Genomic DNA, 18539 nt, shown 5'->3' with positions numbered 1-18539 from the left:
GGAACAAGGCTCTGAGCAACCCGCCCTGGCGCTGGAGTTGGCCCTTCTTTGAGTGAGGCTGTCACAGACTGCCTTGTACAGACTGTAGAAAAATCTTCTGACTTAGGAAAGGGAATTCCCAGGCAGGGCAAGTACATTTTTGAAAAGTGTGTGTAGTTTACAAATCTGAGACTTGAGGCAGGCAATTAAGGCAGAAGCAAGTGTTTCTGTGTGGTTGACATTATTTATCAGATGCAGAGCTGGCATTAGCCCAGTGGGGCTTCTGGTCAGAGGTTAAGACATGAACCCCTTCCTCCTTTTATTCAGGGTGTGGGGTGGCTTGCAGGGCTACCTTTCTGATTGCTTGCCCCTATCGCTGACCCTGTATGTAATAAATACCATGAGATAAACAAGCTTTCTGTACTGTGTAAAGATAATGGAGATAAATTTGACCTATTAAGCTTGCAAGTTGTAATTGCTGCCTGGACCACAGCCAGTCTAGGAAAAGCAGTAGAGGATCCTTCTATGGCTTGCATTGATATTAAACAACTGTTTTACTCCCAGTTCCTCAATAGCTGTAACATTAACTGCTTTATTGATCACTCACACAGCAAATGGTGCCACTTAACTACTTTATTCAGTAAATCGGTGCAAAATGACTCATTGCATTTCTATTGGAGATATTTGTCAGCAATCAGCCCAGCAGGACACTTCCACATAAACATTTGGGAGGAGAGGAGCAGTGAGTCGTGTTTATTTTGCAGTGCAGGGTATGAGCTAGACTTTCTTTTAAGCTAAAAAAAGTGAGAACACGGTAGAATTTTTGCTAAAAATACACTGTTGTGTAAATAGAAACCACGGGCATATATTGATAGTGCATCACAAACCCATAAATACCATAAAGAAAATAAAAGCGACTCCTTGATAGAGAGTTGCCAGTGGAATTTCTGAGCTCAGGGAACATTAGAAAAAGTCGTTCTGCTCCAAGCCAAGTATTTTCTCACTACTTTTCGCTGCGCATTGCTGCCTCATTTTGCTCCTCAGTAAGTGAGAAATCCCTCCTGAAGGTATCTGATAAACTGGCCCACCACAGGGGTTTGCATAAGTGCATGCATATGGGCAGCTTTGCTGAATTGTAAGAGCAGAAGAAGGATTAGGAAGGTCAGAAGTTGCACCAGGTGCCCGTCCTGGATAGAGAACAGGCTGTGCAAGCCAAGCCTGAGTTACTGAATTTCTTTGGACTTGATCAGCCCAGCCCCCCATGCAGGTACAGGGAACAAATCCTGCTGAAATGGGAATAAGAGGGAATGGTGGGTCTTCGGTCCTGGAAGGAGTCAAACTGAAAGCAGGGACTGCTGGGTGGTTGCTGACTCTTCAAGGGTGCCTTCTGGTGAAGCAGCACTCTGTGACTCTCTTGCTTGAGAGCTTGAGAGCTGTTGGGGGTTCTTGGAGGGAAAATCAAAATTATTTATTTGATTTCAGCTTTATCTTTTAGTCTGAAGGGCTTCCAGGATTGGACCTATGCGATTTGCCGGTTCTCTGTAGGTGAACAACCCCATGGCAGTCTTGCAAGCTTCTCTCTTGGTCACTGGACATACCCCTTCTAACTTCCCTTGTGTTTGGCAGCCATATGAAGTCTCGAAGCTTTCAGCCCTGCGTTGCTGAACTGTGCAGCCCGTCCTACGAAACCTCATGCTGACAAACTGTCCTGTGCACATTCATGGAGGGAGAATTCCAGATGTTACTCTATTCCTTTCAGCAGTTCTAACAGATTGCAAAGGTAAGGATGAAACCTACCTGGAAATCTAATCCTATTCTGTTGTGACTTGAGCTGCCGATACTGGTCTTATTTACTTTCAAGGGCTCTCCTGTTCGATTGCTCCTATTTCTGTTCTGGAATATTTTATTCTGCATAGAAAGGACTGTACTCTATTTTGAGAGTCTGCAACTTTATGTGGGTAGATCTACCAGAAGAGAATGACTTGCATGAATAAAACTCCTTAAACATAATTCCTGGGGCTTAAGAAGGACAAAATATGTCTTCTAGCTTCCAATATCTTTTTGGTTAATGCCTTTTTAAAAATTTGACACTACCTGGAAGACTATCATATCCACCCCCTGTATGTCTATAATAGATGTTTTGGACATTTTTTAATTTTCTCCTCAATTTTTAATGGCACAGAGAGCTACATTTACATCCTAAAACCCACCAGCTTTCCTAAACATGGAGTTGACTTTTTTTTTTCCTGAAATCTGCTTAGGTTTTTCACCAAACACCTCCAGATTGCTTTTAAGAATCATATGCCCCTCTGTTCTTGATAGACCAGCTAGCTCTGGTTAATCACAAACAAAATCAGATGGTTTATCACAATGAAGCAGCAAGTTGGCAGCGCTACCATAAAAGGAAAAAAACAGACTGAAACCATGTTCCAACACTCGCTTACTGCTTCTTTACATTTGTTAATAACTACACTGCCTAAAGGGGACATTTCTGTAGAGTCCTGCTGAGGACACAGTAAACAGATGGCTTTTCACAGCAGCCTCCTTTTCTAAGATCTTGGGAACTGTGTTTCCCTCCCATACCTCCCAGTAACTACCAGGTTGTTTGTTTTTCCATCTTTAACTCAAGCTTGCATAAAAATGGCTTTGCAGAAAATAGATAACCTTCCTGAATCTGCACATAATACATCTTCTCCGTGATGATTTATTGCCAGAGAATTTAACAAAAGCTAAGCATCCACATGGAAACTTATATCTATTACTACTGCTACATAACCTGACTTTTTCACATTTATATTGTTTATCACTTATTTGCTGTGAGCAGGGAAGATGGCAGAAGGCAGCAGAATTACTCAACCTTACCGGACCGGTGTGTCAGCTCCATCATCACTGGAAGCTGGCAGTGCGGCAGGAAGAAGTCATCCATCCACCTCCAGACCCTCTTCCCTGGCCTGCACTGCCCTCTCCTTGCTGCTGCGCCCAGCGTTCATGCAGCCACACTGTGGGCCAGGCAGGGGTGACCCACCTCAAAAATAATCCAGCAAAAAGCAAGGGGTGGTTTTCACCTGGAGCAGTTTTGCATCATGACTGCATGAAGACCGGGGCTGGCAGTGCAAGATTTGGAATGAGGGGGTCGAGCCATTCGTGGGGCAGCTGTGCCACTGGGGAGCTACTTCATCCGAAACACAGGAGAGAGAGGTGGGTGCAGAAGCACAGGGTGATTTTGTAATGATTGCAGTCTCCGAGTGTAGTAGTAGTCAGCTAGTTTGTCTATAAAGACAGTCAGTGGGGCCCAGTTCAGTGTGGTATCTCCTGGGGACAGATACACACACAAAATGCTCTCGTGGAATATTATACTCTCTTAGTCTTTTAGATTAAAGAAAACTGAGGTGGATAAAGTTTATTCTTGTACCGTCTGGAAATAAGCATCAGTGACTGTGCCCAGGCAATAATCACACTGCACTAGTGACGTGGTAATCAGTAGATTCAACAAGCACCCTGGTTTGAACATGAAACAGCATGACTGTGATTTGTAAAAGGGTTTTATGTGCTCAGAACCACTTGAAACAAGTGGAAATTTTATGTCTCCCCAGCCAACATCTCTGTTAATTCCCATGCCCTGTGAGATGTCAGCTTTTCTGCGTATTTGGAAGAAAGTCCAATTATCTGATTTCTGTTAACCGTAGCTAAGTGTTATTACCAGAACAACTTTGATGGGACTTAAACATCATCCCTAATGAATACATTAACCAAGTAAGTCTCTAAAGCAGAGGAGGAGTGCAGTGTGCACAGCTCATGTTTTTTGCTGGTTGTTTGTGCCAACAGAGGAGAGGGTGAGAGTGTGAAGGGCTGTGATTCCCAGATGGTGAGCCTGCGATAGGACCAGTGATCTGCAGACACTGAGGCTTGATTCGCTGAAAGACAAAGGTTCCCTGAGACATCTGAACAAGCTGATTGCTCTTGGCCAAGTAGCCCTGGTCATGAAGTACCAGAATGTAATTCTTCAGTCTCATCAATCTAAGATATATTTTACTTTGGCAAACAGAAACTATGCAAGTTTCCCAGATAAGGAGCAATACTGAAATTTCACAAAGAAAACATTCAGTGCCCTGATCCATGTTTATAAGTAAGAATTTTTGTTTATATTCCATTTGCAAATACGCTTACAAAAAACTATGAAACTCTCTATGTCTGTATACGTTGCGTGCACAGGCACACACAATCATGTTGACGCCCCCTTTCACCACTCCAATGTGAATACAATGTGGCTGAATAACTAGAGTTATTTCGAGGTTTGGTTTAGTTTTATGCACAAAACATGAGTAAGTTTTTACAAACAAAAGCACAGCTTTAAAACCAGCTGAGGCCCTCTTCAGAGATGGACAGCCTCCAAAATGGCATGTGCAAGTAAATAAGCAAGTAAAGCGTGGGTGTCCTGGGCTTGTGATGCAAGCTCTTGTGGGACCGCTCCCCGGCTGCTGGTGCCACGCCAGCTGTGCGTGGTTAGGATGGGAGGAGCTGGAAGAGCATTCTCTTAAAGGTTCAAGTGATGATCTCTTCTTTCCTCTTTTCTTTCTGCTTGCTTTCCCCCCCTTCTCTGCTGTCAAGAAGAATTCTTTGCCAAGGGGGCACATGAATAACAAGGCGTAGAGCTTCCCCAAGAGTTGGTGGGGCCAGGAAATTATTATGAGAACCAAAAAAGTGAATAGAAAGAAGCATGCATTCTTGCTACCTCCTCCTCTCAGCACTCAGCCTGGGAGTCACAGCTGAACCCAGGCTGTTCTAGGTGCAGCTAGAGGACAGCTCCAGCGGCTTCACCGCTGCTTGGGTGAGTGTGTCAGGACGGACAGGAAACGGTCAGAGAGAGGAGGAGTGAGCGAGCGAGGTCCTTGTGCTGCTGGGACCAGCCTGATCTATGCTGACACTAGTTTCATGTTAAGCAGAAAACTCAGGTACCGTCAGGCCAAAACAATTCTCCTGTTTCAGTATAGGCTGTAGTACTGTGTTTTTTCTCTTTCCTGCAGATAGCTTGTACCCCTTTCCTAGCTGTTTTTCCCCATCCCGTTTTTAGGGACAAGTAGCAGTATTCTGCACAGCTGAATGAGAACACTGCTAATGACCTGCAGGAGCCAGAAGCTTCTTGCAGAGCTCCCCTGTAGAGCTTGCTGCTTAAATAAAGGATCTGAGGAAAGAAGACTGCTCTGACTTCAGGGCCTGCTCAGAGTCCTGGACAGTGCTAGATGCAGAGCACAGAGTTCAAGAGGTGATCTGAAGACAGGTATGTGTCCATGGCCTAGTGGGACGAGCTTATGCCAAGTAAGTTTCTTATAATTGTGGTTACATCAAAAATGATATTTACTGAACCTTGTTATTCTAAAAGCACCTGCCCCCTCAGTCCTAAACGTATTTTATATGCCTGTTTTCATGAATAACTCTGCTGTTACAGTAAGGAGGAAGGTCTGTTTTCAGAATGTCTTTTATTGTCGCTTTATTGATCCTCCTTCTCTGCTGCCCTGTAGCTCTGCCTTCTGGGATGTACTCAAATAAAGGGACTGAAATAGCTCCAGAAAAGAAATGTATAAGCCGTAGGAAGAAAGAAGATTGATATTGTAAAGTAGATACCTAGTGCTCTGGGTTTAGAATTGAATTAACTGTGTTTTGAACACTTGTATATCTGAAAATGTAAGATTCTAAAGATAGGGACCTAAGTTATAATCAGGGAATCAACTTAAATAAGTAAATAATCTTTAGGAGTTTAATCTTCAGAAGTTCTAAGGATTTTGTTATTTGGATTATTTTCTTAGCATTACAGTTAGCACATATGAGTACTCAGGACTTTTTTTGGGACTGTTTCGATGCCTTTGATATCAATCACCATTGGTATGTTTGTGTGTGCATGCTTGTATGTATAGTGCTTGTACCAAAATGACAGGGATTTGATTGGTATTTACAGTCAGTAGAAGTCTGCCTGGGGTTGGGCAATTTAGACTGCCTGAAAGCCTATCGCATGTAAGATGATGGTTTTTTCACTGTGGGGAGGGACTTTGTCTAGCCCAAGTCTTGGTTTAGAAAATAACAGTTAACTATGATATGCCAAACTGACCACTTGTAACTTTTAGTAAACTTCTCGAGTTCGTATTTCAAGTAGGACAAGTACAGAAGTACTGCAATCCTGGTGATTCCAATGTGCTGTGCACCTGGAGAAATGGGGTATCATTTCATTTGCGTAGTCAGATGAAGTGCAAAGTGGTTTTGAATGGATTAATTTCTCAGTAACAATCACTGTTCTATATATGTAATGACTACGAAGAAATCAATACCGGGCACTAATCTAGCTGCTAAACTGAAACTTCTAGATGCTGTTTATTGTTTTCCCCAGTCAAATCTAAAACCCATAAGCCCTAAACCCTTAAGCTTCAAACCTGGAAGCCCTAAGCATTGGGGCTGAGCCTGCGAACCTTGCTGAGCCATGGTTACTGGTGAGAATTTCTGCAGGATCAGGCCCCTAATAACGGCATTTAAATTTCAAAGCATTTTGCAGAGTCTTGGCCTCCTGGAGCACCCAAGGTCACTGTGAGATGGCAACTCGCAGTTGTCACTGTGGTCTGTAGATGTTGCAGCCTCGTACATTCATCGCTACAGCTTGTTCATCCCTAAATTTATTCTTTTTCCCTAGTCTGTCAGTAGTGACTGCAGAAGGAGGAGAGCACTGTGAATTTCAAAGGTTTTGTTTGCACCATTTGGGGCCTGACTGCTTTCCCATTGCTGCTCGATGCCGTTATTGTTAGAAAACACAGCACATCTCAACTTAGGGCTCCAAAGCATTAGACTGTAATGAAAGTAGCCCCAAAACATTATTTGAATTTGCTTTGCTAGGAGAGAGAGCAGAGCAATGCTGACAGATCCAGCAGCGCTAGAGGCTAACTTTGGAATAGTCTCCACTGGTGGAGAGGGAGCATTTTCCATGCCCGTATTTGCCAAAACTATTTGCTTGACTTTGAAACCTTCCCACATGCCTCGACACAGATGGGTAAAAGGATTGTTTTTCCTTTTTGAGTCACAGTGTTTGTGAACTGCTGTTCCTGCCAAAGAATTCCTCTGAAACTTCTAGAAAGCCCCCGTCACCCTCCGTAACAGATCTTTTCTGGCTGTGCTTCTTGCAGGAGCACATGTGGAGTTATAAGGTGTTTTCTCCCATGTTGTTGTGCAGCGATTTCTAAGAACTGCAGCATTAAACTCGCCTACCTTGCAGCATGCTCCTGTAGGCTGTGTCCGCAATAGCATAGATGTGGGGCGGCATCTCGTGCCTCTTCTTTCCCTTGTACATGTCGATAATCTTCTCTGAATAAATGGGCAGCTGTTTGTATGGATTTATCACCACGCAGAAGAGACCTGAATAAGTCTGCAAGGAAATTCAGATAAAAACTGGAATTACTATCGTGTGCTATGTCTAGTCGGGGAAACGCCAGCATCAGCTGCACTGAACTAACAGGATTTTAGCAAATAACACTCTTTTGTAGTCTGCCTAGTGTAACAAACGAAGCAGCAATTTCTCAATGTACACGTATGGGTGGCTTCCAAGGGCATGAAGAAGTATTTGTAATAAGCAAACTGCTAGAAAGTATGTGAATTTAGCAATCTGTAGAAACACCATGCTTTGACCTGATGTTAGAGCTTCTTGACTTCAGTTATTTTCAGTACATCGTGAATCACTAATATCTGTGATGATGTAACAACTGTAATACTTCATGATATTTCTTTATATGTGTATTTTCATACCAGAGTATGTCCTCTGCTCATGTAGGTGTCAAATTTTGTAAACTGAAATCCTAGGTAAGAGGCTTGGATTGATGTTAAAGAAGGCTTTTTAACAAAGATGATATCAACACCATATAATGATTGTTGAGAGTCCTTGCAAAAAAATTAATTAAGTTCCAAATGCATGTCTTAACATAATAGTCATGCTTTCACTGCATGACTATTTCTGTAAGAAATTTAAGGAAAAATTTGGTTTCTGTTCACAGTTTAATTAAGGTATTCATATGAAAATATATACAGAAACAAACAAGAACATTGGCTACCAGCTGATAGCTGTTCATCCAGGTTTTGGTAGGTGTTTTTAATTCTCCTTTATTTTGGAAAGCTCCAGCTCTTGAACTGGGAGCAGAAATAATAGCATATGATAATAGATGGTGAGCCATGTACCACAAACAGTTACTAAAAGTAAGCAGTTTGCAAGGGTTTCCCATTAAAAAAAAACAAAAAACAAAAATAAAAAAATTGCAAATTTATGAGATTATAATTGCAGGGGTATTGGGATATTTAAGCTGGCCTGTGGCTGTTAGTTTTAAAACCATGCCAGTTTAAAAAAAGTGAAATAATGAAATTACGCTCTTTCTAACTTAGGCATAAGTGGGTTGGGATTTTTTTTCTTTTTTGTTGCTGTGCTGTGTGAATGAGTGCTTTGTGGCGTGCAGCTGCTGCCATGCCTTAATCTCAGGGCTGTGTCCAAGGATGGCTCAAGCTGCCTCGGTTCCCCCATAGGAGGCACTGCAGCTCAGGGCTGTCAAACGGCATCTGGGAGCTTGGCTCTGGGCACAGGGATTTCCCTTTCCTGACCATAATAGGAAATGGCACAACACGCTCTCAGCACAGCCTGAGCGCTTTATATGGTATTCAGCAAACATGGGGAGAGCATCCACCGGCCTCCAGCAGCGAGGAGCAGGTTGGGTGCTCCACGCCGGGCAGGAGAAGGTCTGGGGTGCTCTGGGTGGTGATGAGGACCTCTCCTACCGTTACAGGTTGTGACTGTGTTTCCATGGTCTCAAGTCAGATAACAAGAAAATCAAGCTCAAGACCTTTGCCAGCCTTCAATATCCCCAAGCTAAAACCCTTGATGTGGAAGGCAGATAATTACTGTGACGGATTTTCATTGACGCTGGAGTTGAGAATGAAACTGCTAATTGCGTCAAAATGAACTTTAGTGCTGCAGGGATAACACACTCGAGAAGGCGCAGTCTTTTATCCTAGAATGACTACCAGGGCTCTTAAGGAAAGGATAGCAAGGCCTTTGTTTTCAGTAGAAATAGATTTACTGTATGCACTCAACTCATCATTTCCAACCAAGTAAATAAAATAATAGGAGAGTAAATCTCCAATTCAGGAAATTATTTAGGCCTCCCTTCCCTGAGATTTATAGGCATTTGCCTGACTTGCCATATGCAGGGCTGTTCGCACAGCCAGGCATACAGTAACATACCTCTGAAGAACTACCTTTGAGGCACAAGAAGCAGGTTACTAAGGCAGGGCAAAAGCCTGAGCTGATGAAGCTCAGGAATCTCTATTTCTAACTGGACTGTGCCTGATACCGTCTCTCACCTCAGGAAAGTTGACCGAGACCTCTTGGTTTCACCGAGCGTGGTTCTAGGTAACTGCTTTGTAAGGATTTGGGGAAAACTGATTAATGTATGCGATGTTTTGAAGATAAGCGAGCCAGCTGGCTAAGCACGTGATTGAAAGGGGGGGTCTGAAGTTTCCATGCTTGAAATCATTTTCCTTGGGGCACGGTCTGCCCAGAGAGGGGGACCCATGGCTGTACCTCTCCCTAGAGGGTCTGGAGACAGAACATGGTTTGAGGTATCTTAGGGATAGCGTCCATAGGAGTGCTGAGTTTGTGCGTCCCTTGGACAGTCACTGCTGATGGGTATTTAAGAGAGACTGGCACAAATACACACATCTACGTTGTAAATGCCTAAGTTTGGGCAGAAGAATCCCACCTCTGGTTCAAATATGCACATAGAGTTTTTCGTATTTAAGAAAGCATTTTGCACTCTTAAGCCAAGATGGAATTAGTAGTACAGGCACAAGAAACTCTACTCTCAAATCCACTGGACTTGCATTGCTATTTTATTGATGTTTATTTAATAATTTTTGGTCTAATTAGTGTGTGGACAAGGCAGATTCTGTTTGTTCTGAGCAATGTGAAAGATGAGTTAGTGGCAACGCACTGCTTGCCCTTCTTTCTTAATTATGTGTGATGAAGAAAAAGGCCAAGGTGTTTTTCCAGTGTACAGTCACTCTGTGAATTTCTGCACTGAATCTTTTCATTTAATAATATTTAATATAAATGCAAGGGGCAGATGATTTTATTTTATTTTTTTTTTTCCCCCCAGCTAGGTTGACTTTTTTCTTTAGCAGAATTGGGCATCCCCATTTGTGTCAGTGATTCTCGAAAGAGGAAAATGTTAAGGTTATGTTTTCTTTGTATGTGTGGGACTCCAAGGGAGGCAACGTAGGCGTTGCATGACAAAGCCAGGAGATGGTTGTTTAAGTTAGTTTTGCAAGGGGATGAGAGAAAAAAACTCAAATTCTGTTTAGATGCTCCCTACTTATTTATATATTTTTTTAAAGGTATGACAGTATCTAGTAGGGCAGAGCTGTGTAAGGCTGGACAGTTTTAAGCAGTTTTTGGTTAGTGAAAGTACTAATAACTTGTTGTAATAAAGTCAAAATAATTTCTTTATAACTGTTAATTTACCACCGTCTTAAAATCTAGTCTCTTGAGAAAGAAAACTTCATTTCAGATACACTTCCATTTATGTCACCATGAAAAATTCTTTGATTTCTAGTATCACTATGCTCTTCCTGTTGACAGTGTAAGTTCCACAAAAAATCCACAAAGTAAACATATTGGGAATTCTGGAACATCTATGCAGAGTGTTGCTGAGAACACGAACAAAGAAATAAACCCCATGCATTTTATCCCACTATTCTTCTAGTAATTCTTTTTAGATCTTAGAACAATGCAGATAGTTTTCAAATTCCATTTTACTAATGAATGCTGCATGTTCTGATATAATAGCACATAGGTCCATATCTGTGATTCTGTGATATGTTCACCTGCAAACTTAAAATCCAATAAACTCAAATACTGAAAAGATGGAAAGTCTAGCTTCTTTCAGGAATCTTGATGATGTGCTTTTTAGTACATTCCTGAAGGAAAGATCTTGAGCTTAGCTCTTTTAAGTTATACATAACAATTAAATAGTTCCTTTGTTGTACTATATATAACTATCTTATTTTCTGCTTCATTTCCTACCTTCCAATTTTAGCATTCCTCATATTAATAATGAGCTCTACTCCTGCTTCTAAAACCTTGTTACTTAAGCTCTCTACTTTCTTTCACTCATCAGTGAAAAGTAAAGTAAAGCAAGTAAAATTTTCATAGCTTGAAACTGTAGGTTACTTTTCTGCAGCACAGTATAGGGATACTCCATGTGAAGTCAAAGATAACAGCTAAGTTCCATGGAAACTTTCTGGGCTTTCTTACTGTGCAGTTTGCCTGCTGTTCATGCAGCTAGATTACAGGGTCATTAATGTCAAAATACGCTTGTGTTAATATACTTGTGTGGACTGGAAAACAGAATAGTCTTGGCCCAAATTCACATGAATATAGAGAAGATTATAATTTGTCCAGGCTTGTCTGATCTGTAAGTTGACAAACGGGGGGTGGTGGCGGGGGGGAGTTTTCGTAGATGCATGACTTTGGTTCAGTAACACACTGGAGCATATGAGTACTCTCACTTGAATTCCAGTGGGTTTATTCATTTACTCAAACATAAGGTTTTACTCAAGCACCCACCAAACCAGAACTTGTCAGCTGCCTTTCAGTAGGAGTTTTGTCTGAGAAAAGGCTGCATGATCTGGCTTTTCCGTATGTTCTTTTTGCAAGTTACTGGGAACTTGTTCAGGTTTACGTTGAAGTAATTCAAAAGTTCCTATTTATTTACTTATTTAAGAGCAGCAGGACTGAGGTGTTGCTCAGCTATCGGAGAGTACTTTCCAAGCCAACAACATATTTTCAGAATTAGTAAGCTTTGGGGAAGAAACCTTAATGTGTGTTAATTAAGTAAAGAAGCAATTATTAAAGAAGCAGGAGAGTCATGGGGAATAAAGTGAACTAAATACGTTTTTGGTTTGGGATGCCACTGCTGAAGGGCAAGTACTTGCATGGTAGTGTTACATGCAAGGACTGCATCCCTGACAGAGGGTGGGATCCACCTCATTTGCGACGGGACGTGGTAGCATGCAATAGGAAATGCCATGTGCATGTTTGAGTCTACTTACATAAATTAAACCTGAGAAGTATCTCTCCCTTAGATTGTGCAGCACTGAAGCTTCATTGAGGCAAGTCAGCTCTGCCATGTCCTCCACTTTGGAGAACTTTGGAGGGTTCATCTTCTGGATGTCATCCTTGCTCAGTGTCACTTTCTTTCCATTTTCTGCCAGTTCAACTGTCACCTCATCCCCTTTCTCTTCCTTGATACTTGCTGCTTCAAATCCATGTTTCTCTGATGGAATCCAAACCAGTCTCTTTGCTGACCAGTCAGCCTGGGCAAGTGGGTTGTTAATGAAGTTTTTGTCCACGAAGAGGAATTTCTCATCATCGCTGAGAGATTTTTGAGCCATTTTGACTCAGTAGACACCTGTTGAGGAAGCAAAATATTCTGTTTTAAAGGGAGGCAAATGTGGAGACATTCCAGGCAAAACACATTTGTCAAATCTGCCACGTGGTAGAGCCAAAGCACTATGGGTCCTGTGTCATAGCTCACATTGCCATGCAGATACTTTTGGGTGCCAGCTTAGATATCTCAGAGTATCTGTGTTCGGATTTCTATTCCTTTGTTACTGTGTCTGAAATCACCTAAATCAAAAGCTTTCTGGCACTAAAACAAATCGGGACACCTGGGCTTATTACTTTATTTTGTTTGTGTTGTACTGAAGATCAGAGAGAAAAGTAAGGCATAACTAATGTCTGTGCAATGAGACTGTCAGGACTGCACCCAGACCACCAGCTGAACAGCTTCCTGCTGCCTCATCTCTTGCCCATCACAAAGTTAACGGAATTCAGATACACAAAAAATTTCTCATCACCTAAATACTGTTGCGTGTGTACTGAAATACCAGTGCAATAAAGAAATAATCAGTAGAAAAGCAGTTCCCAGGCTGTGTTCCAGAAAGTAGAGGAATGCCCTTTTCTTGCAAAGGACTATTTCCAATCACTCTAATACCATTTCATTTGGAGAAGTATAAGATGAAGAAAAGGTCAAAAGAAAAAAAAAATGTTATCAGTACTGCTGGTGAAGGAGAAGTAATTTAGAGTTATGCCCCCTCCATGGGTCAGACAGTGGGAGCTGATCATTTATCTACCACATGAGAGAGAGAAGTAGTAAAGCAAGCGTGGAAATTGCATCAGCTATTAGATACTCTGAACCATGATGCTCAAACTGGAAGGATGATGCATCTGTGTCATGCAGTTGCACATGGGTAAAACAGCATCGTGCAGTCGCGCATGGATAAAGCAGCCGGATGTATCTCCTCCGTAGGTGAGAGCGATGGGAGGGTTTTGGCTGCTTTGCACCATGTCTGGGAGGGAGGAGGCAGCTGCTTTCCTGCTCTGGCCATTGGAGATTAGGACGTAGCTGCAAGAGCTTTGCTGATAATGCTGGAGCTTTTGTACACGTTCTGCTGTGTCCTATGGGACACACAGCTCTAAATGAGGAACGGATTAAACAGAGGACTTCTTGTGGTTTGCTACAGGGCAGGAAAAGAGTGGTGCTAACCAGAAAACCTTCCATGCAGCAGAGCAGAGAGGGGAGCTGGGGAGGAGCTACAGAGGGGAGCAGGGAAGAGTGTGTGCCCAAGAAAAACATGTCCAGGAGACAGAGGCTGTTTCATTCCCTTATTGAGAATGGATTTAATATTTAGATCATTCAAACAAACATGAATCTTGAGGGAGTTTGGGGAACAGACTGCTAAAGATGTCAGCAATCAACCCATAAGCAGAACGATTTTTGTAAAGACCAAGCTCTGTGGTATGTAGCCAAATGGACACCCTGTGCTCTGGGAGTGTCAGAGATTGGTTTCCAAATATTTGTCCCTGAAGCCTTCCCACAGATAAATGTTTTTTTGCAAGGCCAGACTGTGTGAGGGGTCTGAGAGAGAAGCATGGATCATGCGGAAGGTGACATAAAGCTTAAAAACAAAACTAGGATTTTGGAGGCGCCTAAGAAGGTTAGATGATATCCCAACTATAATTTGGTGGAAATTGGATGTCCCAGCTTCTTAAACTCCCTCAACAATTCTCTCATCTAAAAACAACCCCAGCTTTCCTCTAAATGTGCTTGTTCTAGAGCCACCAGCCTTGCCTGGAAAACAGGAAAATTCACCCAGGTCGTCCATGAACATGCAATGTGCGTGGTGGTGTGGGTGAACGGGAGGGAGACCCGAGCAGCTCGGCTCTGTGCAGTGCCGCTGGCCCGCGTGCGGCCTTCACCGTCAAGGCTCTGCGAGGGAGCTCTGTAGGATGTGGCCCTTCGCCCTCTCCCAGGGGATTCTTGGAAGAGAGCTGCAAGAGGAAACTATTTGACCTCTGTGTGGATTAAGGCAGAAAATGTTCCCTCATTGCCAAGAGGGCTGGTAGAGCCGCACAGTTCCAATAATGGAGATGGTATTCTTTCCAGCTGAGCTTTCCAGCTGGCGGCCGCAGGGTGAAGCCGGCCGGACAGGGGAGCAAGGGGAGCGCTGCCCCGTTGCCCGGGCTGCGGCTCCGGGAGCAGGGGGCTCGGGGAGCAGCAGGAGCCTGCTATGGCCTCTCCTCCCGCTGCCGCAGCCATGGGCAAGGCACGTTCTCCACCCCACTGCCCCAGCAGTGTGGGAGGAACTGCTGCGGCAACAGAGGGGAGGATTTCGGTCTGTCCTAGGCCCAGAAGAGAGAGCTATATGGGCATCCTGAAGTATCAAAAGGGGTGGATTGTGCTGCCGGTGGCTAAGTGCCAAGTGACAGCACATTCAAATCAATAGGAATTTGGTATTGCTGTCAGAAACACCAAAAATTAGACCAAACTGCAGAGCTGAGTTTCACAGAGTCAAATCCCACCACTTTGAAGCTGCCTACAAACGATGATGGTGGAAATCAAACTGCCAAATCATCCTGACCACCTACCTCAAAAACCCAACCAAAGATAAAACTGTTGGCGTGCTACAAAGCATGTCACCAGTGGGACGAGCCCAAAGTTCTTTGCTGTTTTGTTGCCCAAGGACCAAGGGAAAGTTCCTTTCCTTGTTACATGCTAAGTCAAAAACACCTTCCACAGATTACAGCCTGAAACAGAGAGCTGCTCTGTCTGTATTCTGCTACATTCTCCTACTTCTGCACATAAAGCTTACTGCACCTTGTTATTTAAATTCAGTCTTTTTGAAGGCGAGACGAGGTTGGAAGGTATAAGAGGTGGCATGAACTGCAGAGCTTGGAAATACAAGTTTTCATCCTCTAGATCTAAGCACTATGTTTGACTAGTTTAAACACAGTCAGAATAGACCCCCTACAAGAAATAGGGAATAGACAGCCTCAGCTGGATCTTGTAACTCCTCTGAAACACAATGAGGGGAAAACGTGGATTTGTGTAAAAAGAACTTTTCATGACTGATTCTCTGGAATCTGAGGATAAAGTTTGAGTAGTGGCTGAGTACCACCGTAGTAAAAAAGGAAATGCAGTTATGAAGTGTGGATTAATGAATATAAATAGTTTAATAGATTAATGAATATTAATTAATGCATATTAATATGAAAGGTAGATTTCTGAATAGAAGAGGTAGAAGATGAGCTCCACACACTCAACTAGATTTGTCCCAGTGAGGTGCTGTGCACTGAACTAATGGGCTGCTGAAGCTTTCTGATGAATAATTGGCAGTAAACCTTCTGGTCCATCTCTGATCAAGACTGAACTGCCCTGGACCAGCATATGATTGATATTGGGGAAATGGACCAAGGGGAAAGATTCATTACTGCCTATGGAGAACGTTCCCTGAGAAGGCAAAATTTGCCCCTTAGCCAGTTCCTGGGTTTCATCCATAGGGCTGCCTCAGAGAAACAGAGATCAATATCTTCTCTGTGCAAGAGGTGGTAATAAGTTCTCATCCATTCCTTTAGGTAGATGATAGCCCCAATCACGTGTGTGAGTAAATAATTTTATACTCAGAGGTGAGCTATCCTGAGGAAGCTAGGAGGAAAAGCAATCACAAGAATACTACTGATACGAAGTTTCTTGCCTTAGAAATGTGCCAAATGACACCGAACTACATCCATCTGTTATACTTGTCTAAACCCCAAGTACACAGGGCACGCATACTTGCACAGCTTACTTTCTATTCCACCTTCTGCTGTCCCACTGCAGATACACCCAGCTGATCTTCAGTCTTTTCCCTTACCATGTCAGTAACAGAAGTTGAATGCTGTCTTTACAATCAGTTTATCCTGAGTATATTATTCCACGGACAAAGTATAAATATCTCCAGGAAGTGCACTTTTAATTAAAAGGTTATTGGCCAAGCAGAATTGCCTCCTGGGTCAGAGCTCAGAGGGACTGCTTTTCTCCTGATGAGAAGATAAAGGACACTTCTCCCTTCCTCTGCAGGATGTGCACATCAGTATAAAAGCTTATCACAGCTGTACAGGGAATAATTATTAGAGCAGAGGAACATACAGCCAAGTATGTGAATTATCTTCAGAAACCAAGTCCTGCTCTCATAAGTGCCTTCTGATGGAAGAGTGTAGCAGTAACCTGCTGCTTGACTCAAACTGCGTTTCTTAGGCTATAGTAGTTCTTGCCTATGTTCTTTCCAGGTTGCTTATGTTTTACGGTACTTAACTGAATTACCCAACTGAGCATTGCTTGGAAAAAAGAAAATCTAGGGGTGAATCCTAATCTTGTGATCTTTGTTTGGGCACTGGCTCCCCAGCACTGTTAGCTTTGTCACGAGCACTGCTGCCAGCCCCTCCTGGCCCCTCACCTCTCCCCACTGGTCACCAGGACCACCCCTCAAATGCTTACTCGCATCATTGACATTTTCATCTGAACATGGAGGTATCGTCAGTACCAGTGTGTAGGTGTTCAACCATGGAAGACGGGAAGTCTGTATTTTAAGAAAGAACATTTTCAGTAATTTCACAGGGCTGGTTTGGGGTTTTTTTGGTGGGTGCTGGTTTTCTGTTTGTTTGGGTTGTTTTAAATGCATTCTCCATGTACTTCAATCAAATTGTCTGTAAGTGCCTTGGTCTCCTATCAGGTCTTCTCACCTCTGTTAATGCAAGTTACTACATAACTCTGATTAAACACTTCATAGCTCTTTTAATACTCCAAAGAAATTGGCCCAGGTCATTACCTGTGTTATAAACTGTAAAAATTAGAAAAGAAGGAAAAAAGACTTGAATTGCATCATGTGGGGATAGATTCCCTTTATCTGGAAGATACCAGGTATTTCAAATACCCCCGAATGTCATTCTATTAAGTAAATCAGGTTCTGCATGTTCATTAGAATTCATCAATAATCTGTATTTTAACTGGACTTTGCACAAGTTGGAAAGCTATCTCTAGCTCTTGGCTTCTTCTAAAATTAACATGCTTAAAAGAAAAGCCAACAGATTTGCAACTAGTAAGTCTCGGTGAATTAGAAAGAGTCGGGATCCTCTGCATACATCTATGCATGCTACCATATATGGCGATGTTCTTCTCAATACTAGCTGTTCCACAAAAATGTAATGATAACAAATTCAAAACAAATACCTTTTAGGGACTAGCGTGTCAATTGCAAATGAGATAATAAAAATCATTGTTTACATCTAAGCGAACACAGCCAGAGGAGTATCATGTACTAAACTAAACTGACTACTTAATCAAGCACTTTGCTTTGTGGGGGTTCATCATTTTAGCCTCTGTATTAGTGGCTTGAGGGAACTGTGGACTTTGGGAGTTCAGCAAGTCAGTCCGTGCACAGTGTCTTGTTGCAAGCTGCAAAGCTTTGAGTGAAAGAGAAGGTGGGCTTGTTTTTGAACAAGTGCATTTTAGAAAAGAATTTATTGAGGCGTATGTATTGGATAATAATGACAAACCTTCTGCTTTCCCTTATATTTAAAATATCTCATATTGCTTCTTAATTATGCACACGCATACGCCTCACATACACATCAAAATTTATCTATGTGAGCATGCACGCGTACATACGGATCTGTGTGTGTCAAACAAGCAAGTGACCGCCTGGGATGACAGCGAAGCCGCTTTCTGTACTGCCATCTACCGTCATCTTCACTGACTCACGGCAGTTCGTTAAAGTTAGAAGTTTGTTTCTCTGTTTTCCCTTTTAGAAAGGCATGTCACCTTTGAAATTACTCAAATTAGTGTACTTCAGTCAATTACCAGATTACTGTCGCTTAAACTTTATTCTCAGCATATTAAACCCACACATATATAACGCTATGGCATTTTTGTAAAAAAAGTTTCCATTCCTTCTTCTAATTTTTAAGCAGTTTTCCTGTTTAAAGTACAAGTAACTGACAAGCTAATTATTTCATTTGGTTATGCTTTCTTGAAACAGCATGGGAAGTACACTAAGTTCCTTTATTAGCACTGAAAAAGTAGAAATACTTAAAGAAGATCAGCTGCTCAGGCTACCAGGTTTCTTCTTCGCTGAATGCACGCGTGATGCTGAATGGCAGTGGGTAC

At 42.5% G+C, this 18539-nt stretch overlaps 1 protein-coding gene across 2 annotated transcripts in view; it reads right to left on the bottom strand.

Moving 5' to 3' along the window:
* Positions 1-12447, bottom strand: part of MYH11 (myosin heavy chain 11) — a 55653-nt gene extending 43206 nt beyond the window's left edge. For both annotated transcript variants that reach the window (XM_009818118.2, XM_059826334.1), the window contains exons 1-2: positions 12106-12447; positions 7225-7381 (exon numbers count right to left, since the gene is read on the bottom strand). In XM_009818118.2, the coding sequence (XP_009816420.2) occupies positions 7225-7381; positions 12106-12447 (499 nt within the window). The remainder of the gene's footprint in view (positions 1-7224; positions 7382-12105) is intronic.
* Positions 12448-18539: the final 6092 nt, after the last annotated feature.

The sequence above is a fragment of the Gavia stellata genome, chromosome 18 (assembly GCF_030936135.1).
Source record: "Gavia stellata isolate bGavSte3 chromosome 18, bGavSte3.hap2, whole genome shotgun sequence".
Taxonomy (NCBI): Eukaryota; Metazoa; Chordata; class Aves; order Gaviiformes; family Gaviidae; genus Gavia; species Gavia stellata.
This window is presented reverse-complemented; position numbering and strand designations above follow the sequence as displayed.